The 27,342-nt window shown below is 41.8% G+C and overlaps 1 protein-coding gene across 1 annotated transcript in view; it reads right to left on the minus strand.

Moving 5' to 3' along the window:
* Positions 1 to 7,196: 7,196 nt before the first annotated feature.
* Positions 7,197 to 27,342, minus strand: part of cacna2d1a (calcium channel, voltage-dependent, alpha 2/delta subunit 1a) — a 107,619-nt gene continuing 87,473 nt past the window's right edge. The window contains exons 32-38 of the mRNA XM_057855310.1: positions 22,510 to 22,662; positions 20,206 to 20,258; positions 20,016 to 20,071; positions 19,796 to 19,922; positions 19,320 to 19,432; positions 14,626 to 14,708; positions 7,197 to 12,041 (exon numbers count right to left, since the gene is read on the minus strand). Of these exons, the coding sequence (XP_057711293.1) occupies positions 11,919 to 12,041; positions 14,626 to 14,708; positions 19,320 to 19,432; positions 19,796 to 19,922; positions 20,016 to 20,071; positions 20,206 to 20,258; positions 22,510 to 22,662 (708 nt within the window). The 3' untranslated portion in view covers positions 7,197 to 11,918. The remainder of the gene's footprint in view (positions 12,042 to 14,625; positions 14,709 to 19,319; positions 19,433 to 19,795; positions 19,923 to 20,015; positions 20,072 to 20,205; positions 20,259 to 22,509; positions 22,663 to 27,342) is intronic.

Consider the following 27,342-nt stretch of genomic DNA (forward strand, 5'->3'; position numbering starts at 1 on the left):
TTAACGTGCATCTGTAGAGTGACTATTTGGAAGAGAAGCAGTTCTCGGGGATACCTGGAATGCCAAACTTTTACTTTTAACCTCCTCCCATTCAGAGCAAGATAAACCGCTGACTATGACCTATGACTCTTAAACAAAAAGATAAGGCCCAAGACAACCAGCAGCCTCGGGTCGTAGAGCTTAACGCGCGAACGTGTCGCCGCGATTAAACATATTCTAAACATATCAATTTCTGCCTTGCACAAGGGACAAGCCCCTCAGGCCGCGAGACTATCACGAGATATTTATTACACCGCTTGTGATTGGCTTTTGTGGGTGAGCCAAAGAAATGCCTGCAGCGAGGTGTTCTCACTAAGCTCATTAGACACTTGCACCGCTTGACAACATGGAACAATCGCATGGAGGTCTTTTGCTCTGAGAGAAAAAACAAAAAAAAACTACTGGGGTAGTGCCAAGACAAATAAATGCGTCATTTGGTCATACCAAGGCTACATTCTCCAGATCAATCATTTTGAACCCAAATGACAATTAAAATGTAATCAGTTTGTCACATTGAAAGAGTTCAAACTCAATCCAACTTTTGAGTAATGACAAATCCATACTTGACCTAAATTCCAGGATTCAACTCCAAGACGTAATAAGGCTGTCACACTAAAACAACTAAATCAAAGTTTCAAGGGTTAGATCCATCTCATAAAATGTTGTGGGTAGCCATTGCAAATCAGGATAAAAAACAAATTTACTCCCACCACCAGAAGACAAAGATTTTCTCCCACTTGGAAATGATGGGTGAGTTTGAAATGTTCATGGTAGGTGCTTGTTCATTGAGAGAGACAATCTATTTGATGACAATTACAGAGGTCAAACGTTTCCTGTAACTTTTCACCAAGTTTGCACAAACTGCAGCAGGGATATTGCACCACTCCTACACACAGATCTTCTCTAGATCACAACCGGTCTGCCGTGGCAGATCGTCAGGTCTACCGCAAGAATTTTTATTTTTCATTTTTTTTTTAAACCTGTCCTGTTCAGCTGTTTGACACGGAGAATGGAGGTCTAAGTGCCTGGTTGGTCTGAACAGTTTTAATGTTTAGCATTGAGAGTATGACATACATCATTCAACATACCTCGTTTATGATGACAAAGCAGCGAACAGGAAGGGGTAATGGGGGTCCAGAAGAAAAGAAACACGAGAAAGAAAAGAAACACAAACAACGACAATAAATACATTGAATGTTTACATTAACTACTAATATGTCAGTGCTATCATCAGCTAGATGCATTTCTGGTTGACACCATGTAGCGGGCCTGTTGACCAGGGAATGAGGGTAACAGGGGTAGGGAGGTCCAGAAGCTAAGTGATTGAAAGGAGTGTACACAAATCAGCTCTGTGATCTAGAACACAGTAATCGTGTGAATCACTTGTGAGTGTAAGCCCGTTGGCGACTGTCCCTACACCGCCCAATTGCCAATCCCAGTACCCCCCACCCGAGCGCGCCCAATCACATCCAGCCGCACGCGAGCCCCACCAAGCACGCCACAGCCACGCAGAAGAGCGGAGACACCACGCGGGCGCCAACCCAGGGCTGCGGGGGGTCGGGGAGGGGATGGGTTGTGTGTTCAGCGCAGCCCATCCTTCCTCCCGCAGCCCAGCAAAGGAGCCATCATCCCCCCCGGGATCCAGGGTGGTCCCCCGGGCCACCCGCGCACCCATCAACCGGCCTTCAGGGATGGCGAGAGGGGACGCACCACCAGCTCCATGCCCACCCCCAACGCCGTCCGCCCACCCGGCCCATGTGCCACAGCCGCAGCCCCTAACCGGCACGGCACGCCAAGGGACCCCCAGCAGCCCACCAAGCCCCGCGAGAAATTATCCAATATCTTATTTGTTTTTTACGTCGTCGGGCGGAGTTGCAGTCGGAAGGAAGGAGGAGGTAGAAAGTTGCGAGGTATTGCTCTTGTCGCGTTCAATAACTGTGCGGATTTCTAGCCATCAGTTACCTTGCGGTCTGCGACACAGTGGACCCTAGCACGTCTACTGTACATTTGATTAGACTCGTCAAGAGTCAATACTCACGAAAGTGTACTTTCCATTTTATCCATACGTGACGACAGTCAATCCTCCCCCAATGTTTTATTCCAACACATTGTCAAGGGCAGCAAGGTGGCTGACGGCTAGAAATCTGAGCAGTTCTTGAACACAACACGAGCAGCTATCCTAAACTTCATCCCCAAACCAAACACCCGTTGCTTCAAAACAAGTCGATGGACTATTCTGTTCGCCTTTGTGAAAACACAGAGAAACAGTCAACTTTTTTAAGAAAAGCTAGAAAGGTACATGAGAAAGCCCCCAAAGCCAGTTACCTTGTTGCTGAGCTTGTTGCTAAATCCAAAGTCCCACACTGTGGCAGAGACCTTAATACTACCTGCCTGCAAAGCTATTGTCAGCTAGCTGCTCTACCCTGATGCGGTTGAAGACATTGCTAAAGTCCCCCTGTCTGATAATTCTGAGCTTTTCAAGCCCAACTGCAATAAAAAATTAAAACAGACAGAGCTGTTGATGAAGATTCCTGCCAGGATATCAGCTTTGGGTTCATCTAAACAGGCTGAAGTTTCACACTGAGTAAGTAAAAAATATTGAGAAAATATTTTATAAATAAATATACTGTACAGAAAGTAATTTTGGAATATTTTTGGTTTGTGGTGTGTCGCGAGATTTTTTCGATTGGGTTTAGGTCTGGAGACTGGCTTGGACCCTCCAGAACCTTGATATGCTTTTTACGAAGCCACTCCTTGGTTATTCTGGCTGTCTGCTTTGGGCCATTCACGACCCATTTTTAATGCTCTAACTGAGGGACGGAGGTTATTCCCCAAAATCTCACAATACATGGCCCTGGTCATCCTCTCCTTAATACAGTGCAGTTGTATAGCCCATAGCAGAAAAACACCCGCAAAGCATGATGCCACCACCCCCATGCTTCGCAGTAGGGATGTTGTTCTTGGGTTGGTACTCATCATTCTTCTTCCTCCAAACAATATGAGTGGAATTTATACCAAAAAGTTCAATTTTGATCTCATATGACCACCTGATTTTCTCCATGGCTCCTCTGGATCATCCAAATGGTCATTGGCAAACTTACACCGGGCCTGGACATGTGCTGGTTTAAGCAGGGGAACCTTTTGTGCCATGTGTGATTTTAAACCAAGACATCTTAGTGTATTACCAACTATAACCTTGGAAATGGTGGTCCCAGCTCCTTTCAGGTCATTGACCAGCTCCCCCTGTGTCACTCTTGGCCGATTCCTCACCACTCTTAGGATCATTGAGACCCTACGAGGTAAATCTTGCATGGAATCCCAGTCCGATGGAGATTGACAGTCATGTTTAGCTTCTTCCATTTCCTAAATATTGCTCCCACGGTGGATCTTCTATCACCAATCTGCTTGGCAATTGCCCCCGTAACCCTGTCCAAGTCTACAATTCTGTCTTGAGACAGCTCTTTGGTCTCAAATTGTCTCTAACAGTAGGCAAGCACGTACCATGAAAATTTCAACCCTTCCCCTCATTTCTAAGGGGGAAAATTTGCAAAATCGCATGGTTCAAATACAGTGTATCACAAAAGTGAGTACACCCCTCGCATTTCTGCTGATATTTAAGTATATCTTTTCATGGGACAACACTGACAAAATGACACTTTGACACTATGAAAAGTAGTCTGTGTGCAGCTTATATAAAAGTTAATTTATTTCCCCCTCAAAATAACTCAAAATATAGCCATTAATATCTAAACCCCTGGAAACAAATGTGACTACACCCCTTAGAAACTACATCCCTAAATGTCCAAATTGAATACTGCTTGTCATTTTCTCTCCAAAATGTCATGTGACTCGTTACAGGAGTGCTGTCAGCATTGCTGCAGAGATTGAAGAGGTGGGGGGGGGGCGGCCTGTTAGTGCTCAGACCATACCCCGCACTTTACATCAAATTGGTGTGCATGGCTGTCACCCCAGGAGGAAGCCTCTTCTGAAGACGGTACACAAGAAAGCCCGCCCGCCCGTCTCATTAGACCATAGGACATGGTTACAGTAACCCAAGTGCTTTGTTGACATGTCTTCAGCAAACTGTTTGCGGGCTTTCTTGTGTACAGTCTTCAGAAGAGGCTTCCTCCTGGGGTGACAGCCATGCACACCAATTTGATGTAAAGTGCGGCGTATGGTCTGAGCACTAACAAGCTGACACCCCCACCTCTTCAATCTCTGCAGCAATGCTGACAGCACTCCTGTAACGAGTCACGTGACATTTTGGAGGGAAAATGACAAGCAGTACTCAATTTGGACATTTAGGGATGTACGTAGTTTCTATGCGGTGTACTCACTTTTGTCGCCAGGTGTTTAAATATTAATGGCTATATTTTGAGTTATTTTGAGGGGAAAATAAATTAACTATTATAAAAGCTGCAGACAGACTACTTTTCATAGTGTCAAAGCGTCATTTTGTCAGTGTATTCCCATGAAAAGATATTCTTAAATATCTGCAGAAATGCAAGGGGTGTACTCACTTTTGTGATACACTATATTTATTTTCCTGACTGTACTCTGTGACCTTGGCTGGCAGGGTATGAGTCAAACTTTGGTGGCGTTTTTACAAACAAAATCTGTTCACAACCCCTCCAAAACATTCTGCTCGGTTCCAAATTTTACTTCCTGATACAAGCTATTCGTTTCCTCCTTTGATTCAGGCGTTTCTGCAACGCGTGTAAAAATGTGTTCAGCCACCACGATTTTCATCAGATGGAACGATTACGCCGCTCGCAAAAATAAACACGCCGCTCATGATGAGAGTAGAGCTAATGCAATCGCTTACATAATAAGCCTTTCGTATTTACTGAAGGAGACGTTCCCGGCGGGACGCCGGGCCAGATATCAATCAGAGGCGGACTTGGGATAACAATCCCAAGCACATCACCGACGACCTCTCGACATAAACCGAGCGAGGCGTCTCCTTGCCAGACGCAAAATCCAGAGCCGCAAAGCTTCAACCCCCTCCCGGGCAGGAAATCCAGCATGTGCTGTTGACATCGCAACTCATCCGCGGAAGACAAGGAATAACACTTTTGGAAAAGTCAGGAAAGAAGTCCAAGAGATAGTTGGAAGGAGGGGAGAAGCGTGGACAGTAAATCTTTCCGTCTTCATTACTGTACTCTGGCAAAGTTGGGCAACCCAAGTTATGAAGTCTATACACATCCCTGGAGTGTTTAATATGGCCCGAGATAAAATTCTAAACAAATAAAACCTTAGGAGAACTTGTAAAAACTGTTTTTAGGTGTCATTTCAAACAGTCCAAGTGAAGACTGTTCCACAGACTACTTTGATTTACAGTTCATGTGGGGATAGATTAAAGGCTGAGATTTGGAGGTGGGTGAGGTCGCGTAGTGGAATGAGGAACAAAGAGCTTAGAGATGTAGATAGGTTGGAGGTCAAATAATCAACAAATCTCGTAGTTGGAGACCAATAAAAAGGAAACAAGGACAGGAGACATTTGAAGTCTCTCTGCTCTATTTTGGATGTAGTGGGTATGATAAATTCCACGGGATTGTGGTCGTGGCCTAGTAAGTGCCGTCCCGAGAAATTACACTAACAAGGCAGGTTGCACTAAGTCAATTGACGGCGCTAGACGTCCAATCCATTTAAAGTGGTCTGAAAAATTATCTGAACCTTTTGGAATTTATCACATTTCTGCATAAAACAACCATCAAATGTGATCTGATCTTTGTCAAAATCACACAGATGAAAATAAAGTGTCTTCTTCAACTAAAACCACCCAAACATATATAGGTTTTCATATTTTAATGAGGATAGTATGCAAGCAATGGCAGAAGGGGGAAAAATAAGTGAACCCTCTGCCTAAGAAGACTTAAAGAGCAATTGAAACCAATTTTTACCAAACAAATTAGGTCAGGTGTGTGCCCAATCACTGGTAAGTGGTTTAAAGCTGCCCTGCCCACTATAAAACACACACGTGGTAAAAATTGTCTTGATGAGAATCATTTTCTGATGTGTATCATGGTTCGGTTAAAAGAGCTGTCTGAAAACCTGTTGATTTGTATAAACCTGGGAAAGAATACAAAACCATCTCAAAAAGTCTGGATGTTCATCAATCAACAGTCAGAGAAGTTGTCTACAAATGGAGAGAGTTTGGCAATGTTGATTCTCACCCAAGGGGTGGCTGTCCATCAAAGATGACGCCAAGAGTTCAGTACAGAATACTCAGATAAAAAAAAAACCCTAGAGTGTCTGCTAAAGACTTACAGAAATCATTGGCACTGTCCAATATCTCTTTGCACACATCAATTATATGTGAAACTATGGTCAAGAATGGTGTTCATAGGAAAAAGCTACGGAGTAAGCCAATTCTGTCTTAAAAACATTGTTGCTCATTTAAGCTTTGCAAAAAGGCACTTGGGCACTCCACAGAAGTTTTGGCAAAATATTTTATGGAATGATGAAACCAAAGTTGAATTGTTTGGGAGTAACACACAACGTCATTTGTGGAGTCAAAATGGAATAGCTCACCAACATCAACACCTCATCCCCACTGTAAAGCATGGTGGAGGGAGCATCATGATTTGGGGCTGTTTTGCTTCCTAATGGCCTGGACAACTTTCAATCATTAATGGAAGAATGAATTTACAAGTTTATCAGGAGGTTTTGCAAGAAAACCTGAGGCCGTCTGTCAGACAGTTGAAGCTAAAAAAGAGAATGGTTACAAAAGAACAAAATACACATTCTGGATTGGCCCAGTCAAAGTCAGACTTGAACCCCATAGAGATACTGTGGCATGACCTAAAGACAGTGACTCATGCCAGACATCCCAGGAATCTGATAGAACTACAGCAGTTTTGTAGGGTAAAATGGGCAAAGATTAGTACAGATCTATGTGCCAGACTGATCTGCAGCTACAGGAAGCGTCTGGTTGAAGTTGTTGCTGCCAAAAGGGGGGGCCACAAAATATTAAACGTTATGGTTCAATTACATATTTTTCCCCATTTCTGTCATTGTTCGCGTACTATCCTCATTAAAATATGAAAACCTATAAATGTTTGGGTGGTTTTAGTTAGAGCCGACATTGTTTTTTTTCATCTGTGTGATTTTGACAAAGATCAGATCAATTTGATGATTTTATGCAGAAATGTGAGAAATTCCAAAAGGTTCAGATATTTTTCATACCACTGTACACAAATGTTCATTTCTCCCTCCTGAGTGCCCTATAAAAGGATAATTATAACCAAGCGATACCTCGTAACTGGCAAAACTGTACAGTAAAAAAAATAATTTTAATGAGTGTTGTCAAGTGTCTACTAAATCTTTCGTAAAAGTGAGCTTGTATTTTGTTTGCATATGATGTAGTTTCCCAATGATTGGTCTCCAAGTAGTCATTCACCAGCTGCTACCAACAATAAACCAGGAAGAAAAACGGCTACTATTCTTAATATAAGACGCAGTGATTGGCCGCGTTCAAAATGTCCCCGATGATTTCATTATTATTTCTACTCGCAGCGTGTCGCTGCATTTTTAATGTGCGCCATAAAAGCGTAAACTGACACTTCATTTTTATTATTGCCACAGCTGCAGTCGCGTGCAAAGCGGACGTCGCTAACGATGAAAATCCATCGCGGCTGAAGCGACGAGCTGGAGTAGACGCTGGGCGAAATCCAACATGGCGGTGCTGTTGAAGTTGGGATGAAAAAGAACTCCACAATGGCAGATCATTGTCATCATAAAATTTAATTCTCAATATCCGCACATGGATGAACACGCAATTTGATCAGGACTTTGGTTTTGTACAAATTTTTTTTTGTGGAAGTTTCACTTCAGTGTAACATTTTAAAGCACAATCGAGGGAGATTAAAGACTACGTCCACACAGATTTTTTTCAGTTGTTAAATTAGCAAAAATAAGTTTCTCTCTATTGCCGGCGGGAATTAAGATATTTCGTCTACTGCAACGGATTCTTAGATGACCCTTAAAAACCGCGATCGTAACAGCGTCATTATTAAAATACGCGCATACATGTGGACGTAGCCTTGAAAAAAAATCCGATGCAAGCACACACAAACAGGCACACACAGGTAACACAAACGCAGAAACCAACCCGTGAGATTCCAGCGATCTGTACGGAATCGAAAACAGTTCCATTTCAGGTGTAAATTATTCCCGAGGGGTTAGCATCGAATTTTAGCAAATGACTGTCGATGCTGTCTCCTCAAGGGAAAACAAAGGCAGTAACAGCTGATCATCACGCGATATTTGACGTCGGCACCTTGCATAAACTAGGAATTCGGGAACAAGAGACTATAGTTATGGCACTTGTTATTTTATATTCCCCAACACCCACCCTTAAACATTTGTAAAAGACAACCACTTTGTTAGTTCCACCATGATCACGATGTTATGGCTGCATTATAAAGTGCAAGACTTGTTAGCTTGACCGCGCCGTTTCGATACATTGAAGTGGGGGAAATAGCGAATATACAGGTCTGTCTAAAAAAAAATTAGCATATTGTGATCAAGCTCAATTTTTTCTGTAATGTACCGATAAACATTAGACTTTCATATATTTTAGATTCATTACACACAATTGAAGTAGTTCAAGCCTTTTATTGTTTTAATATCGATTATTTTGGCAGAAAAGTCAAGAAAAAACAAAAATCCCTATCTAAAAAAATTAGCATATCATGAAAAGGTACTCTAAAGAAGCTACTAACCTAATCATCTGAATCAACAAATTAACTCAAAACTCCTGCCAAAGATTCCAGAGGCTTTTAACTCATTCACTCCCAGCCATTTTCACCAGAGCAAGGCGCTTCGCTCCCAGCCGTTTTACTGGATTTTGACTGATTTTGCAAGGTCCACAGAAAATTCTTTTCTATTGCTATATAAACATGGAACCCACCAAAAGAAAGATTAGACTCTTTTCTTTCAGCACAAAAAGTTCGTATCTTTTTCCATTCTTTAGAAATCAGCATTAAAAAAATAGCTTAGTTTGATCAATTTTCCAGTTTGATAAAAAAAAAAAAAAAACAGAAATTGAGCTTTTTTGTAAAAGCATACATTTCAAACATAACTGACTTTAACACAGCTATTTTTCGCTTTTGTGACATCCCAAACATCTGAATAATGTTTTCGTTCTACAAAATAACAAACAACAAGACGAATAGAGCTTTTGATCACAAAGTAACAATTTATTTACACGTAATTAAACTATTGAACTATTTGCGCACATAACAGGGAAAGCTCTCGGCTGCTCCCGTTTGAATGAGGTGGCTCCCAGTAGTCTGATGAGTCCGGATCAAGATCAGTCTCACTTTTTTTATAATCATGGTTGGTTTCAACCTCGGACTCAGGAGTAACGCAACGTGAGCTCCGCAGAACGCGTGTGGAACCTGACGCTGTTGTGGCAGTCACCGTCTGGCTCATCAAGATAGATTTTTTTAAACCTTCTTGGACGATGGTTTTGTTTTCTTTTCAAAACACTCCTCCAGTGTCATTTGCCTTTTATTTCTGATCGTTCTCCACATTTTTCTCAAATTCTCACGCGTCTTCACAAGATCCCTCCAACTGTCGTTTCCTGACTTTTTCTTCACTTCCTTTTTTGGCCCGAGATGAGTTCTTACAAAATGCGCTACTGCCCCCCAGTGGCCAGTTTTATTGCTTTAAAATGAGTTTTGAGCATTGTGCATTGCAGTTTAGGTGTAACAGAACCTAGAGATGCGTCATGTAAAAAAAACAAACAAACAAAAACGTTAAAGACGTATAAATACGTTTTTGGGACACTGAAACAATTAAAAATAGAACATATTTATATGTTTTTGGGAGCAAATGAGTTAAAAACTGCCAGTATGGTTCATTACTCAAAACCGCAATCATGGGCAAGACTGCCGACCTGACTGCTGTCCAGAAGGCCATCATTGACACCCTCAAGCAAGAGGCTAAGACACAGAAAGAAATTTCTAAGCGAATAGGCTGTTCCCAGAGTGCTGTATCAAGGCACCTCAGTGGGAAGGAAAACGTGTTGCAGGAAACGCTACACAACCAGAAGACGTGACCGCACCCTGAGAAAGACTGTGGAGAAGGGCCGATTCCAGACCTTGGGGGAACCTGCAGAAACAGTGGACTGAGTCTGGAGTAGAAACATCAAGAGCCACCGTGCACAGGCGTGTGCTGGAAGTGGGCTACAGGTGCCGCATTCCCCAGGTCAAGCCACTTTTGAACCTGAAACAGCGGCAGAAGCGCCTGACCTGGGCTACAGAGAAGCAGCTATGGACTGCTGCTCAGTGGTCCAAAGTACTTTTTTTTCCAGATGAAAGCAAATTTTGCATGTCATTCGGAAATCAAGGTACCAGAGTTTGGAGGAAGACCGGGGAAAAGGAAATGCCAAAATACCTGAAGTCCAGTGTGACGTACCCACAGGCAGTGATGGTCTGCCATGTCAGCTGCTGGTGTTGGGTCTACTGTGTTTAATCAAGGGCAGGGTCAATGCAGCTAGCTATCAGGAGATTTTGGAGCACTTCATGCTTCCATCTGCTGAAAAGCTTTATGGAGATGAAGATTTCATTTTTCAACACGATTTGGCACTTGCTCACAGTGCCGAAACCACTGGTAAATGGTTTACTGACCATGGCATTACTGTGCTCAAATGGCCTGCCAACTCTCGTGACTTGAACCCCATAGAGAATCTGTGTGATATTTTAAAGAGGAAGTTGAGCGACACCAGACCCAACACTGTGGATGAGCTTAAGGCTGCTATCGAAGCATCATGGGCCTCCATAACACTTCAGCGGTGCCACAGGCTGATTGCCTCCATGCCACGCCACATTGGAGCAGTCACTTCTGCAAAAGGATTCCCGACCAAGTATTGAGTGCATAGCTGATGTAATTAATTTAAGTTTTTTCGTACTGGTCGAATGATATATGCTAATTTTTTGAGATAGGGATTTTTGTTTTTTCTCGACTTTTTTTGCCAAAATCATCAATATTCAAACAATAAAAGGCTTGAACTTCTTCAATTGTGTGTAATGAATCTAAAATATATGAAAGTCTAATGTTTATCAGTACATTACAGAAAATAATGAACATAATCACAACCTGCTAATTTTTTGAGAAGGGCCTGTAAGTAGAGGGTTTAAAACGCACTTTGCGGTTTTAGCTCAGAATTTAGTTTTTAGGGCGCACCCCATGATAAAACCACAGAGTGTGAACAGCAGAACACTTTTTTTTTTAAATCCCACAAGCTCAAAACCAATAAAACGCTCCATTTGCATCATATCCCCTGTTAGTTCTGCAAAGATGTACCCAAAAATAGGATCTGGATTCCAGTGTCAGTACTCACACAAAGTGCAGAAATCTCAAACTTGCAATGAATAAGCTAGCATCGGAATCACAAAGAGTACATGGCACCAGAGAGTTTTCAGTCGCCCCAATTGGTTGACACGCACTAGTGGCAGTTTTCGATCCGAGACGTCCAGACGGAAGAAGGCTGAGGATTCGTTTTTTACGAAGAGCACAAAGTAAACAGGTTCCAGAGACACTTTTGGGAGAAGAAGAAGAATCCAGATCCAAAAAAATACTAATTTTGTCAGCACTCCGGCATGGGAGGATCCGATGGCAAAAGTTTGAAGCCAAATGTTTTCTTTGCCTTAAAGCCACAAGCAGACCACTGGATTAAAAACTGGCAGTGTTGAATTAAACTCAAGCTCCTCAACAAACTCCGATAAGGCAACCTCTCTTCCGAAATCGGCGCCATCGATCCGAATCCTCTTCAGGCGGTGACCGTCCAAGGGTTCTCGGGTTATAAATTTCTTCTCGTTCATTGTTCTGGAGGCATGCTGGTAGAGAGACGGTGGTGGGGCGAGGGCAGGTCATGACGGGACGGCGTGATGTCCGCGGCCGCCTACGACCCAGAGGAGCGCCACCTGAAGTGTCCAGGTGAGCCACAGTGAGGGACTCAAGCCGGACGCGCTGCCGCAGTCTGCGTCCTCCTCCTGGAGATTCGGCAGCAAGGACGATTAGTGACGTTCGGACAATTTCCTCACAAATGTTCCAAAATTGCTGTATCTGCACAAGGCATGGGAAGCTTACAATACATGGGAAATCATGCTGGTAGTTCAAAGCTGGGTAAGACGATGAGGAAAACATCAGCGGGGAAGTAAAAACAGATGTGGTACAACAAGAGGGTGACAGGTGCGGATCGACGCGAGCCATAAAACACAAAAATAGTGGAAAATGCAGAAAAGATATACAGTTTGAGGCGGGATGTGACAGGGAGAAAAGATGGACTGACCCCGCAAAGCACACGAGCAGCGGCAGCAGTAACACAAGCGGCGAGGGTGCCGACGGGGAGCCGGCGTTATGTCGGCACAGGGCCTCGTCCTAAGCGGCCAGCCGATCGTCGAGCGGGAAACAAGACAATTCGTCATGCAGCGAAGCGCTCCGAGAAAATGAGGTTTAAGCGCACGGCAAAGCAAGTGAGAATAATTTCAGTGAAAATGATAGACATCCAGTGGTGTGGCGTCCAATCATCCTTCTGCTGTGTATTTCAATGCAGAGTTAAGCAGTATCTAAGGGTGCTTTCACATGCTACCTCGCAACGACACTTGCAAATGACTTGTTGAAAAACTACCAAAGGAAACCGTGTGGTACCCCAAGTCACACAGGCACGAAATCGCTCTCACTTTTGTGACTTTTTGGACTGTCAACTTCTTGTCACTTCCAGGAAAGCGAGACTTATGAAACGGCCGCCCCAAGAGGCTCGGCCTGTCTCGGCCACTGTCCCTCCCACACGGTCCGTTTAGCACACAACCGCCACATTAGAACCAAAGGGCGCAGGTTTGGTCTCAACATTGGTAGGGACTTTTTGCTGGGGACGGGTAATAATTAAGACCAAACTGACTGGGTGAATGGGGGTCATGGCTACATTTCTTACAAATATGAACCTAATTGACAGACACCCGTAAACTCAAAGTATTGTCATATAAAAGTTGGATAGCTCCCTGTTTTTTTTTTTGTTTTTTTTTTTTTTTGTTTTTTTTTTTTAAAAGGAACTTGCACTCTAAAGCCACCGCGTTGCATTACCGTTATGCACATAATGTAAACAATGATCCAAATGAGGGACGGCTAGCTTGACTTCAGTGTTCCTTTTGGAGGTTGGTCTGACTGCAGTATTTTTGTAGGTTAGCAAGTTCACACAGTTTAATGTTATGCTAACTCTGGTGCAGGTCGGACTTTCAGTAACAAAATTAGTAGTGCTTCCCCCACCTTCACAACATTGACATATTTTTACATTACTTACAGTGGCTGCTGCCGGCCGAGAAAAACTTCTAATATCCCTCCACGAAACGCAGTCTACTTAAGCACGAACGTGTGCATTAGTTGATCTTCCTCAAGAAAAATCTACCCTTCAAAAAAGATATGGACAGTGATGAGGAATAAAAAATGTGGAATCACAGGCATAAGTGAATGACTTTGCTGTGTATAAGGTTAAAGTAATGATTATTGACCTGTCCCCAACTATACCAGTGGTAAGGCATCATTTATTATTTATTTATGATAACATTAGCAGGTTTAATTCTTTTTTTGTAGAGCTGCTGCATATAATTAATATTTTTTGTTTGTAAGATGTTTACGTTGAAAGTTTGCACGTAAATTACTTATTGTACCTCTTTTGTTCAAAACACCAGGAAATACAGTAATTGAATTACTGCACTTTATTGTTGTCTGTCACTGGAGTTTTATTTTATTATCAATCCCATCCAACAAAATGATGGTCATATAGTAAGCCTTATTTAAATTTAAAAAAAATAAAAAATAAAAAATACAACTTAACATTGGTTAACATTGTTTAATTTTGCTATTAGAAATGTGGTCTTTTTTACACGTTGAAAATACTGTACGAACACACAACAAATGTTTACTATCGTATCGTTTTCACTATGTATCGAACCGTATCGTTCTTAAACTGTATCGAATCGCTCGGCCTTAAAAATGTATCGTTTTTTACTCGAATCGTAACCTGTGTATCTAGATACATATCGAATCGGCCTAATGCCAGAGATTCCCAACCCGAGTTAGAACCTGATTCTGTGTATCAAATGCAACTGCTTAGCGCTGCACAACAACATTTGGCCATGTTTAATCGTCTGTCATCTTGCCATTGTTGATTTTGAATATATGCGTGTAGCGTCACAGCACATAAAGTAGCAAGAGTGCACCCTGCTCCAGTTTGCTACAGTTGAATTCACAAGCGAAGCAGGATGAGCTTAAAGCCGACCAAGACCCACGATTTTTGAGAGGGCCAGTTTGTTTGGTCCTAACTCGAGTTTGGATTTGGATCTGAGGAATAGAGCTCTGGTCCCTGTAAAAGGGACTAAACAGTGCTAGTGTGAAAGCGCCCTAAACAAGCCATGATAGCAATTGATACCACGCGGAATCTGTATCCCTAAAAATGGTATCGAAGCACACTAGTAAAGATTAAAAACATGTTAGTTTAAAAAAATGGGCAAGCCAAGCACATAACTCCAAACAAAGCAAACCATTTGTTTGTAAACAAGCACCCAGGTTTCCACTTACGTGTTCGTTGTTATCGAAGCACGACGTAGGGCCTTTCCTATAACGAGGATTCTGAGCCAGCTCGCAGGGATCGGGCCCGTTGGCTAAAAGAGTCAAGTTAAGAATATCTAACAAAGTCTAGAATAATAAGTGGTACTAAAAAGTATCTGAACCTTTTGGAATTTCTCACATTTCTGCATAAAATCATAATCAAATGTGATCTGATCTTTGTCAAAAATCACACAGATGAAAAAACAGTGTCTGCTTGAACTAAAACGACCAAAACATTTATATGTTTTCATATTTTAATGAGGATAGTATGCAAACAATGACAAAATGGGGAAAATAAGTAAGTGAACCATCACATTTAATATTTTGTGGCTCCCCCTTTGGCACCAATAACTTCAACCAGATGCTTCCTGTAGCTGCAGAACAGTCTGGCACTTTGATCAGGACTCATTTTGGCCCATTCTTCTCTAGAAAAATGCTGTAGTTCAATCAGATTCCTGGGATGTCTGGCATGAATCGCTGTCTTTAGGTCATGCCACAGCATCTCAATGGGGTTCAAGTCTGAATTTGACTTGGCCACTCCAGAACGTGTATTTTGTTCTTGTGAAACAATTCTGAAGTTGATTTACTTGTGTGTTTTGGATCATTGTTTTGTTGCAGCATCCATCCTCTTTTTAGCCTTATCTGTCTCACAGACGGCCACAGGTTTTCCTGCAAAACATCCTGATAAACTTTTGAATCCATTCTTCCATTAATGATTGCAAGTTGTCCAGGCCCTGAGTTAGCAAAAACAGCCCCAAATCATGACGCTCCCTTCACCATGCTTCACGGTGGGGATGAGGTGTTGATGTTGGTGAGCTATTCCATTTTTCCTCCACACATGACGTTTTGTGTTATTCCCAAACAATTCAAGTTTGGTTCCATCAGTCCACAAAATATTTTGCCAAAGCTTCTGTGGAGTATCCAAGTGCATTTTTGCGAACATTAAACGAGCATCAATGGTTTTTTTTTTTTTAGACAGCAGTGGCTTCCTCTGTAGAGTCTTCCCATGAACACCATTTTGGCCATAGTTTTACATATAGTTGATGTGTGTAAAGAGATATTGCACTGTGCCAGTGATTTCTGTAAGTCTTTAGCAGACACTCTGGGGTTCTTTTGTACCTCTCTGGGTATTCTGCGCTGATCTCTTGGCATCATCTTTGGTGGACGGCCACTCTTTGGGTGAGAAGTAACATTGCCAAACTCTCTCCGTTCAGTTTTTCTTCATGAAAACCATTTTTGGCCATAGTTTTACATATACAGTGGTACCTCAATCAACGATCGCTTCGACACACGATCTTTTCGACATCTGACGTAACATTTGTCTTGCCCTTTGTTTCTATATTCGACGACATGCTCGAAATACGACGACATGACAGCACCGCAGGCGGACGCACGACGGATTTTGTTGTGTAAGAAATCAACACAGGTTTCAAAAAGGTTGGTACAGGTGGTGAAACAAGGAAAAGGGTGATGCTCAAACAAAAACGTAGCTTATGTTGGTCCTAACAGGGGGCACCAGGATTCAGCCATGTGAAATGAGGCAGAGTAGAATGCAGTGTATCCACCCAAATCAATAAAACTAAATGCAAACACTTTCAAAATAAACCATTAAAACGCCACTGAAATTAAACGAATACTCGAAGCAGCAAAATTTAATTTGAATCTTTTTTTTCTAATCGAATACTCGAGTTAATCGATTAATCGTTGTAGCACTAATGCAAATTATAGAAAAATATGAGCGTGGGGTGTGCATCCGTGAACTGGCTCAACAATACATCTCCACGGTCCTCCTCTGACCATTGTTCACCAGTCTTTATAAGTTAAGCTGACAATTACGTATTATTGTGGTAACATTGCCAAAGAAATCGCCAGGGTTTTTATCATTTATTTCAGAACCTATCCGACACAAAATGCATAAAACTTCCACTGCAGGCCGCAGGCTCTTTGTCACGTCAGCCACGCGGTGCGTTCACATTCAGTGAAAAATGTCCGCCACATTAGCACCTGATTCGTTACATTATTACAGGAATTATTATTATTATTCCAATTTTTATTTATTATGTATTTGTTTTGCGATGTGTAATTGCCATTTGTAATAGAACCAGCAGTATTTATCAAGGATTTAGTGTAGGTTTTTGGGCTGTGGAACGAATTAATGGAATTTTAATGTATTCTTATGGGAAAATCCTGCTCGACATATGACCATTTGACTTACAAACAAGGTCCTGGAACGAATTAACTTCGTATGTAGAGGTCCCACTGTAGTTGATGTGTGCACAGAGATATTAGACTGTGCCAGTGATTTCTGTAAGTCCAGGGTTCTTTTTTACCACTCTGAATATTCTGTCCTGAACTCTTGGCGTCATCTTTGGTGAACGAGAGAAGCAACAGTCCCAAACTCTGTCTGACGGTCGTTTGATGAACATCCAGACTTTTAGAGATGGTTTTGTATACTTTCCCAGCTTCATACAAATCAACAATCCTTGATCGCAGGTCTTCAGACAGCTCTTTTGACCATGATGCACATCAGACAATGCTTCTCATCAAGACAATTCTTACCAGGTGTGCGTTTTATAGTGGGCATGGCAGCTTTAAACCACTCATCAATGATTGGGCACACACCTGACTTAAATTGTTTGGTGAAAATTGCTTTCAATTGCTCTTTAAAGAACATACGACAGGGGAAAAAAGTCTTAAATAGCATTATTATGTATATTAGAATCATATTTTGAGACGATTCGACTATATACAACAATTTAGCAAAGCGCAGATGACGAGAAATTAGTCTTTTAATCTGCCTGCTAGCCACGCCTACCATTATAGGGCTCTAGCGTCCCCAACAGGTGGATGACGTCAGTGGGTGACTGGGCTCATCGGTTTTACTATTCAGCCCATTGAGAGGGAATTATTTAGAACGGGGAAAACGCGACGAAGAGACCCGCAAAATTTAATTGTTTCAGTCTCTCTACTCCAATATTTTTACAGGGTATTCTTTTTATCCAAGTATTTTTTTTTACCCAATAGCTAAATAAATGGCTTGAGAAGGACCAGTCAGCCCGTCGAGGGGGAACTATTCACAACGAGGAAAATGCGACGAAGAGAGCTGCAAAATGTCATTGTTTCAGTCTCTTTACGTCAATATTTTTACAGGATATTCTTTTTATCCAAGTATTTTCCCCAATTGCTAAATAAATGGCATGGTCATGACAAATAACAGTCTTGTGCTAAATGGAATATGAAATAATAAAAATGCATTTATTCAGGACGACATGGCAAAATTACTCCATAATGGTCAAAACTGTCGGCTTCACCTTTACTGTCGGACCTCCCGAACAATATATTATGACACCTAAATCGGACATATGTCAGTTCCCTTCCCCGGCTTCGGAGAATGTAAACAAACCAAGAGGCGTGACAGCTAGCCAACATGCTAACCCGAACCGAGTGATGTTTCAAAGTCTTTGAAGCAGAAAATCACTCATAACTAGCTCGGATGTTTTGACATGATAACTGGGTTGTCGATTGTCTTCGCCGGAGAGCAATTTACAGCTCGTTCCCCGGAGGAGGGCGGCTGCAGTTGTTGTGCAGCTAACGTGCAGCTAATGTGGACGAGGAGAGCTTTTTACATGCCTATCAATGATGAAACGGAAGTAGTTCTTAATTTAAAGAAAGTTTGTAGTGTTTACTTTGTAACCGCTGTATTCGCGGCTATTTTTAACTCAAAGTTGCAATTTCTGATCGGTCGGAAAATTTGACAGAACACCGGGCAAATGAGCACAACAAGCCGAATATAGTGCTCTCCCGGCAGATGGATGTGCGACAAGCCGTCGGTGTTGTGCCGAAAAATAGCCGCCCCGCATGCATGTCAGCCACAAAATGCAAGCCACCTACATATTAAAATGATCCCAGTACTTGACATAATACAAAACAAGATGTTTACTCACTTCATCATCAGTCCAATGGTCCCACAGTAGTAGGGCTTGTTTTGGCCAATATCTACGGTAAATGGGAACCTTTTGAAACTCCAAAAAGGCGCACACGCCTCTCCCTCATACAGCAAGATTTTTCTGCAGCCGTTTGGCTGGCGTGATGCGAAAAATAAACGTATTAATCCGCAAAATCAGCTGAATCCTTAATCTTCATACACAACAGTACAGCTGTACAGCGAAGAGGACGCCTTCACCTGTACACATCACAGCGCCCTCCTCCTCAATGCAAGACCGAAGCCGGAAGTCACTCATTTTCATGGCGCGGGATTCAAAAAACTAAATAAATATAGCGATCGCTTCCACACACATCCAAGCGGTCCATATCATTCAGGAGCATAAAATACCGCGTGAATTATGAAATAAACATGTTTTTTTGTGTCACATGCACTTTAAGTCTCCTTAGGCAGATGGTTCATTTACTTATTTTATCTCCCTCTGTCTTACCCCCATCTGTCATTGTTTGCATGCTATCCTCATTAAAATATGAAAACGTAGAAATGTTTGGGTGGTTTTAGTTCAAGCAGACACTGTTTTTACATCTTTGTGATTTTGACAAAGATCAGACCACATTAGATGGTGATTTTATGCAGAAATGTGAGAAATTCCAAAAGGTTCAGATACTTTTTCATACCACTGTACACTCAATTTTTGAAAGACTAGTTGGCGGGAGGATACACTGCTGTTCATCCTGGACCAGCGGCATGGTGTCGCAGGACGTGCAGGTGAGTTTGGTGTCGGCAATGATGAAAACTAGGTTGGTGTTGGGAAGTTTCTCGGCGTGATACAGCCTGACAACGTAAGAAACAAAACTTAGAACTTTATGAAAGTACTTCTTGTGTTTGTTCCACTACGTAGGAACGGAATCTCCACCCACAAAAAACTCCATGTCAGAGGTTCACAAATGATTTTCTCTGCTATTTTTATGACGCTCGTTAAGGAGAAACGTGTGCGGCTAATGCACAGGAACGCCGCGCCGCACTCCATTAGGCGGCACAAGGGGGCTTTAAAACGGCGCACGCAAGGGCGACGTGCCAAGACGGTGGGCCGCACACAAGTGACTTGACTTCATCTCCGTTGCATGTGTTTTTTTTTTTTTTAATTTCTTTTACAAGTGTCATCAGGGATTTGGTTGAAGGTGAAACGTTCCTCACCTGGAGCAGTTTTCGCAGTCCAACATTCCTTTGAAAGAGGTGTCGCTCGTCCCGAAGTAGTACTGCGTTTGCTCCGTGATGCACACCTCTTTATGCAGGATGTCGGACGTATCCTCCTCCATGTCGGCTGTGGATGAAGTTTTATAGTCCATGTCTTAGTTTTGTTGATACAGTTGGAGAAGCTCCACAAAATTTAAGCTGGACTGTTTTTGAGATTCACCTGCGTGCAGGAAATTTGGAAAAGTGATGCTGACCAGCAACTGTTGCACGATGGACCTAAGAGCAAATGTCAGAGAAAGAAAACACTAGTGCGTTTCCATCTGTTTTCTATTTGGATACAAATTTCCATGTTCTATACAAAGTATGTATAATTCACCCAAGAATGCCCAATTGAAGATTAAAGCACTCACCAGGCTGCCGCTGTAGCCCACCAGCCGACATTTAAAATATCAACGATTGAGGGCTAAAGGAGGAGACGCAGTGAAAGTTAAAGCATAAAAGCAACAGATAACAAAAAGCAACAACACCAGGTTCGAATAAAAGGCTCGTCCAGCATGCTGTTTTGATTACGGCTAGCATGCGAGGACCTCATTGCGGCCAATCAGTCACGTAGCTTTCAGACATGTTGAGTCACACGCTGAAAGGAAAACGCGTAGACTTTGATCACAGGGACGACACGTGAACGCTCCCGCTCGTTTGTGGGAAATTCGGAGGCGCAAACCACAATGGTTCTTTCGGCCTTTTAGTGTAACTTTCATGCGTTGGCTTTTATTATTATTATTATTATTATCAAATGGGGCTTTGGCTTGCATATAAGTTGCATACAGAATTTAGGCAAAAACGTACAGTTCCCCCAAAATTTGCCAAAAAGTTTCCCATTCATTTCTAATGCAATGCCATTGACAGGCATGTACGTCCAAATTTCCCATTCATTTTCAATGGCAGGAAAACATATCCTTGTGATTTTTGACAATGTGCCATGAGAGCCCATTGACATTCAACGCCCTGCATAAAATGTGTATAGATTTTTTGCAAAAACGTACGGTTCCCCCAAAATTTGCCAAAAACTTGCCCATTCATTTCTAATGCAATGCCATTGACAACTACTGTATGTATGTCCAAATTTCCCATTCATTTTCAATGGCAGGAAAACAGGTCCTTGTGATTTTTGACCATGTACTAAAGATGTCGGCATCCCGATTGATCGGGTCCGATCACGTCATTTTCAAAGTATCAGAATCGGCAAAAAAATATCAAACATGCCTTTTTTAAATATATATATATATATTTTAATTAAATCGTTTTCTAATTGCATTTAACATTACAAACAAAATGTCTTACATTCATCCAGAGTCTTTAGTTCTGGCTCAAAGTAGGGCTATAAAATTTATCGCGTAAACGGCAGTAATACATTTTTAAAAAATTAATCACGTTAAAATATTTAATGTAATTAACGCATGCGCTGCACGACCCACTCACGCATTGTCGCGTTCAATCTATAATGGCGCCATTTTACCTACAAGTAGAGCTAACAGGCAGCGTAAAATGAGTAGAGAGAATTTTGGCAGTCTTTGGAGCCTCTTTTTAATTGGCTAAAGCCTTAAAATTCCTCTCTCAACAATTTGAAATATTGTGGGAAGGTAATGTGGGGAAGAACGATATTGGTTGATCTTTTCCTTAACACCCTATGTTACTTCCCAACGCAGAGAAGATATATCAATTGGTGCAACTATGCACAGTCATGGTTGCACTTCCCATCATGCATTTGGGCAGAACAGTGGCTACAGTATCATTTACTGAAAGCTCAACAAATACACTAGATGGCAATATTTAGTCAAAATATACAAAGTCACATTTATCCTTTAAGAATTACAAGTCTTTCTATCCGTGGATCCCTCTCACAGAAAGAATGTTAATAATGTAAATGCCATCTTGAGGATTTATTGTCATAATAAACAAATACAGTACTTATGTACTGTATGTTGAATGTATATATTCTTCCGAGTTTTATTCATTTTTTTCTTAATGCATTGCCAAAATTTATATGATCGGAAAAAATTATCGGGAATGATTGGAATTGAATCGAGAGCAAAAAAAAGCAATCGGATTGGGAAATATCGGGATCGGCAGATACTCAAACTAAAACGATCGGATCGGGAGCAAAAAAACATGATCGGAACAACCCTACCATGTACCATGACAGACAATTGAGATTCAACTGGCGCCCAAGTAAGTCGGTAAAATTGACAGCCATTGACAGGTGTGTAATATGTACTTTACCGCCGTTGACGGCAATAGAAGTCTAATCCGTTTTGATCCTCCCAATCAAAATGACTGGAATTTTTATTTAATGTTTTTGCTGTGATGTCATAACACTCCTAATCTCCAGATTTCTTCTAAAAAGAACAAATTTGAATCAAGGAGAATTCCCAAGTTCAACATTTTGAGGGGGAAAAAAAAAAGTCAGGGTGATGAAAAGCAGCGCTTGCCGCTTGGCGTGCCGGCCGAGCATGAGAGACCACCTAATCCTGTTAGCGTTACGACATCTCCCACTCAGACGCCTTCGCCGGGCCTCTGCTTCCCTTCTCATCGGCAACGGCCCGATTTATAGCTGCCTGACGTTTGTGTGTGTGTGTGGAGCGAGCAGGTACGTCTGCTTTATCTGTCGGTCGGACTGTGCGGCCTGCATCCAAATGTGTTAACATATGACTCACCACGTATACAGAACGCAGGCCTGCCGCCGCCTTGGTCTCCTTGACGGGATCGCACAGCGACTGGTAGTCAAAGGACTTCTTGGAGGTGAAGAGTGACGAGTTGACCAGGTTGATCATTAGGATGGGGTCGATCATTCCAAAGAAACGGCCAATCTGTAAAAACGCCAGAGAAGAATGGAATTTAATTCAGACTTTTAACAGACCAAATTACGAATTTTATGAATATCAACTCATTCAATCTTTGTATGTGATAGACACCCATACATTTCAATTGGGATATTGTTTAGCTGCGAGATGTGACCTTATTCTGGCCCCAGGGGCGTTGCCAGAGATTTTGGGCCCCACGAAAAGATATCACTTTGGGCCCCACCAACAGTGCCGGGAGACACACACACATTTAGAGTATCAACTACGTAATTTCCTGCATTCTGGTGAATCTTTACACACTAATTTGCGCATTTTCTGCATTAATTTAAGATGAAAATATATCTGCAGTGAGGCAAATAAGTATTTAGTCCACCACCAATGGTGCAAGTTCTCCTACTTGAAAAAATTAGAGAGGCCTGTAATTGTCAACATGGGTAAACCTCAACCATGAGAGACAGAACGTGGAAAAAAAAAAAAAAAAAATCACATTGTTTGATTTTTAAAGATTTTCTAAATTAGAGTGGAAAATAAGTATTTGGTCACCTACAAACAAGCAAGATTTCAGGCTGTCAAAAAGGCCTAACTTCTTCCTTACGAGGCTCCACTCGTTACCTGTGTTAATGGCACCTGTTTTAATTCATTATCGGTATAAAAGACACCTGTCCACAATCTCAGTCAGTCACACTCCTCCACTATGGCCAAGACCAAAGAGCTGTCGAAGGACACCAGAGACAAAATTGTAGACCTGCACCAGGCTGGGAAGACTGAATCTGCAATAGGTAAAACACTTGGTGTAAAGAAATCAACTGTGGGAGCAATTATTAGAAAATGGAAGACATACAAGAGCACTGATAATCTCCCTTGATCTGGGGCTCCATGCAAGATCTCACCCCGTGACGTCAAAATGATAAGAAAGGTGATGAAAAATCCCAGAATGACACGGGGGGACCTAGTGAATGACCTACAGAGAGCTGGGACCACAGTAACAAAGGCTACTATCAGTAACACAATGCGCCGCCAGGGACTCAAATCCTTCACTGCCTGACATATCCCCCTGCTGAAGAAAGTATCTAGGCCCGTCTGCGGTTCGCTAGAGAGCATTTGGATGATCCAGAAGAGGACTGGGAGAATGTGTTATGGTCAGATGAAAACAAAATAGAACATTTTGATACAAACACAGGTTCTCATGTTTGGAGGAGAAAGAATCCTGAATTGCATCCGAAGAACACCATACCCACTGTGAAGCAGGGGGTGGAAACATCATGCTTTGGGGCTGTTTTTCTGCAGAGGGACCAGGACTACTGATCTGTGTATAGGAAAGAATGACTGGGGCCATGTATCGAGAGATTTTGAGTGAAAATGCCCGTCCATCAGCAAGGGCATTGAAGATGAGACGTGGCTGGGTCTTTCAGCATGACAATGATCCCAAACACACAGCCAGGGCAACAAAGGAGTGGCTTCGTAAGAAGCATTTCAAGGTCCTGGAGTGGCCTAGCTAGTCTCCAGATCTCAATCCCATAGAAAATATGTGGAGGGAGTTGAAAGTCCGTGTTGCCCAAGGACAGCCCCAAAACTTCACTGCTCTAGAGGAGATCTGCAAGTGGTGAATGGGCCAAAATACCAGCAAAAGTGTGTGAAAAGCTTGTGAATAGTTACAGAAAACGTTTGGCCTCCGTTACTGCCAACAATGGGTACATAACAAAGTATTGCGATGAACTTTTGGTATTGACCAAATAGTTATTTTCCACCATGATTTGACAATAAATTCTTTAAAAATCAAACAATGTGATTTTCTGTTGTTTTTTTCTCCACATTCTGTCTCTCAATGTTGAGGTTTATCCATGTTGACAATTACAGGCCTCTCTAATATTTTCAAGTAGGAGAACTTGCACAATTAGTGGTTGAGTAAATACTTATTTGCCCCACTGTACACCGTATAGAGCAATAACGAATAGACTGACATCATCCATAAGAAGTGTACTGAAGGCCATCTTTTACAATGTAAATATATTTTTATCAGGAATACAGTATTCTCAAAGGAAATACCATAATGAACAGCTTACAATAAATGTTTTGTTTTAACTATACTACAGTATACATTAACCTCTATTAAAATATCATCTTGAGAATGACATAAGAAACAATGTGAGCAGCAGATTTTTTGACCTTGTATACATACTGTAGCAAGTGTATTGATCGAATGTAGCCATCCATTTAACAGCTGTCACTGCATTGTCCATAGTCCTTTGCTCAGCCTTGCTCACCATGAGCCCAGCGCCGAGCCTTCTTGCTAGCATAGTCACTGATCAATCATTAAAGTCTAGCTTCCTAGCCAACTGACGTTCAATCGACAGCATGGCAAGACTAGAAATCCTGTCCTGGCACATAGTGGACCTCAAATAGTTCTTTATGAGATTAAGCTGACTGAAAGCTCTCTCGCCACCTGCAATCGTTAAGGGGAGTGTGCAAAATATACGTAAAGCGATGCACACTTATGCAAAAATGCTTTGCAGCTGCATCTTACAAATTGCATTCAGGAGACCAAGAGAGGAAAACTGTTTTAGTATGAAGAGCTTGCTAAGGGTTTGCCTGCTGTACCAATTAAATGTAAGCTAAAAGTGGCGCAAACACTACCTAGCAAACAGTTACAATATTTCATTATGGAGTAGGCTTAGCCACATCTGGAAACTCGCGATCTCCACAATAGGCGACAGCTCCAAAGCGAGGTCCCTTGTTAAACTAAATTCAATTGATGACAAACTAAATTCAATAAATTATTGACAAACTGGATTCAAGCAGATTTTAAAAAAGAAAAATTCCACACCAACTTTCAACATCTGTAGGATACGAAAAACGCCGTCATTATTTGGAATTAATGTTTTTGAATAGGTGAATGTCGCTCATTGATAACTGGAAAATCCCTTATTTCTTACGGAGTGAGCTGGGACCTCGCTTCGGAGCTTTGTAATAGACATCATGAAGTTCCAGATGGGGCTGGAGTGGGCTAAGATAACAGGTTAATTTTCAGCACTACACTGACACAAGACACCAACCTTCCTTTGTGAAGTACTTTGTCACATCCTGTTCTTTTCTTTCTGCTTTTGATAACCCGATTTTTGTTTTGAAAACATTTCTGCAGTACCGCACGCTCTGAGTCACTGACTCTTGTATATGCGCACTGCTGCTCCCGGTCTGATCGAAGGAAGGGTGGACCAAACCATTTAATGAAAATACGGGGGGGTGGCTGGCAATACATATGCTCCCTGGGTGTTTACTTTTTGCCAAAAACAAAACAAGGAAAAGAAACCTTCAGTTTTATTCCTATTAAAATTATAATGATTAATATTTAAATTTGCAAATGATTACCTAATGTTCTAATTTTCTTAGAAATCATATCATTTCACCCCTATACAACGCCCCTGGTTCTCCCTGACAAGCAAATGCTTGATGGACTTTGGCGTAATCCCGTTAAGGCTACCCCAAACATCTTTGCCTTCGACACCTCCAATGAATGAACAGTTGCCGCGCTGTTGCCCCGCAGACTCCCCGAGGACCCCCGGGATAGAAAAGGGGAGCGGCTGGCGCATAAAGAGGCGGGGAGAAGCCGGCCGAGACGTCCCCAACGACGGAGGCCTCAACTTTTAGTGCTGCTGCCAAACTTCAGAGAGCGCCTGATTTATCCGGCGCACGCTCGGCGCTGATTAGGCAGCACATGAAAAAACATTCAGGCGAACCGCAGCGGGGGCCGGGTTTGACTTTTGGCTCGTTCCGAGTCGAGTGTGCTTTTGCGTGTCAACAAATTAGTCAAATTGCGCTTGGGCGCTTTCGTTTGTTTACTTGTGGAATTTTTTTTTTCATTAGCATCTTGTTAGCTCATTTGGCAGGTGGACTTTGTACAATTATATCTCCTCATCAATCAAGCATACAATTGAAATTTCGGGGTCTTTTCCTTGACAGTGTTACATCTGACACAAGAGTGTTCAGACCAGTGTTTTTGGCAGCCATTTTAATTTTCATCTTAGTTTTCGTCTTTTGGACTATAATACTTAATAGTCTTATTCATATTTTAGTCATTTCAAAACGTGTTTGTCTTCGTCTAGTTTTTGTTGACGAAAACTCAGACAAATTTCGTCTAGATTTACTCGACATTAACTTAATTTTTTCATCTGTGAAATTCAAAAGTTTCACTCCAAAAATAAGCAAGATAAGATTTCAAATGAAGACTGACAGACGAGCACTTATTGTTGCATCTACAAATCAATTAGTTATACCCGCCTGTACGCCACGAACTGTATGTAAAAAAGTTGTTCGAGTTTAGGAGGACGTCCACCTTTAGAAATAGCCTAATGCTAACGTGAACGTGAATGCTATGCTAATGCTACGAGTTAATTTTACAGTGGGGCAAATAAGTATTTAGTCAACCACTAATTGTGCAAGTTCTCCCCCACTTGAAAATTTTAGAGAGGCCTGTAATTGTCAACATGGGTAAACCTCAACCATGAGAGAAGACAGAATGTGGGGAAAAAAAACACCAAATCACATTGTTTGATTTTTAAAGAATTTATTTGCAAATCATGGTGGAAAATAAGTATTTGGTCAATACCAAAAGTTCATCTCAATACTTTGTTATGTACCCTTTGTTAGAAAAAATGGAGGTCAAACGTTTTCTGTAACTGTTCACAAGCT

The sequence above is a fragment of the Corythoichthys intestinalis genome, chromosome 13, assembly GCF_030265065.1.
Source record: "Corythoichthys intestinalis isolate RoL2023-P3 chromosome 13, ASM3026506v1, whole genome shotgun sequence".
Classification (NCBI taxonomy): domain Eukaryota; kingdom Metazoa; phylum Chordata; class Actinopteri; order Syngnathiformes; family Syngnathidae; genus Corythoichthys; species Corythoichthys intestinalis.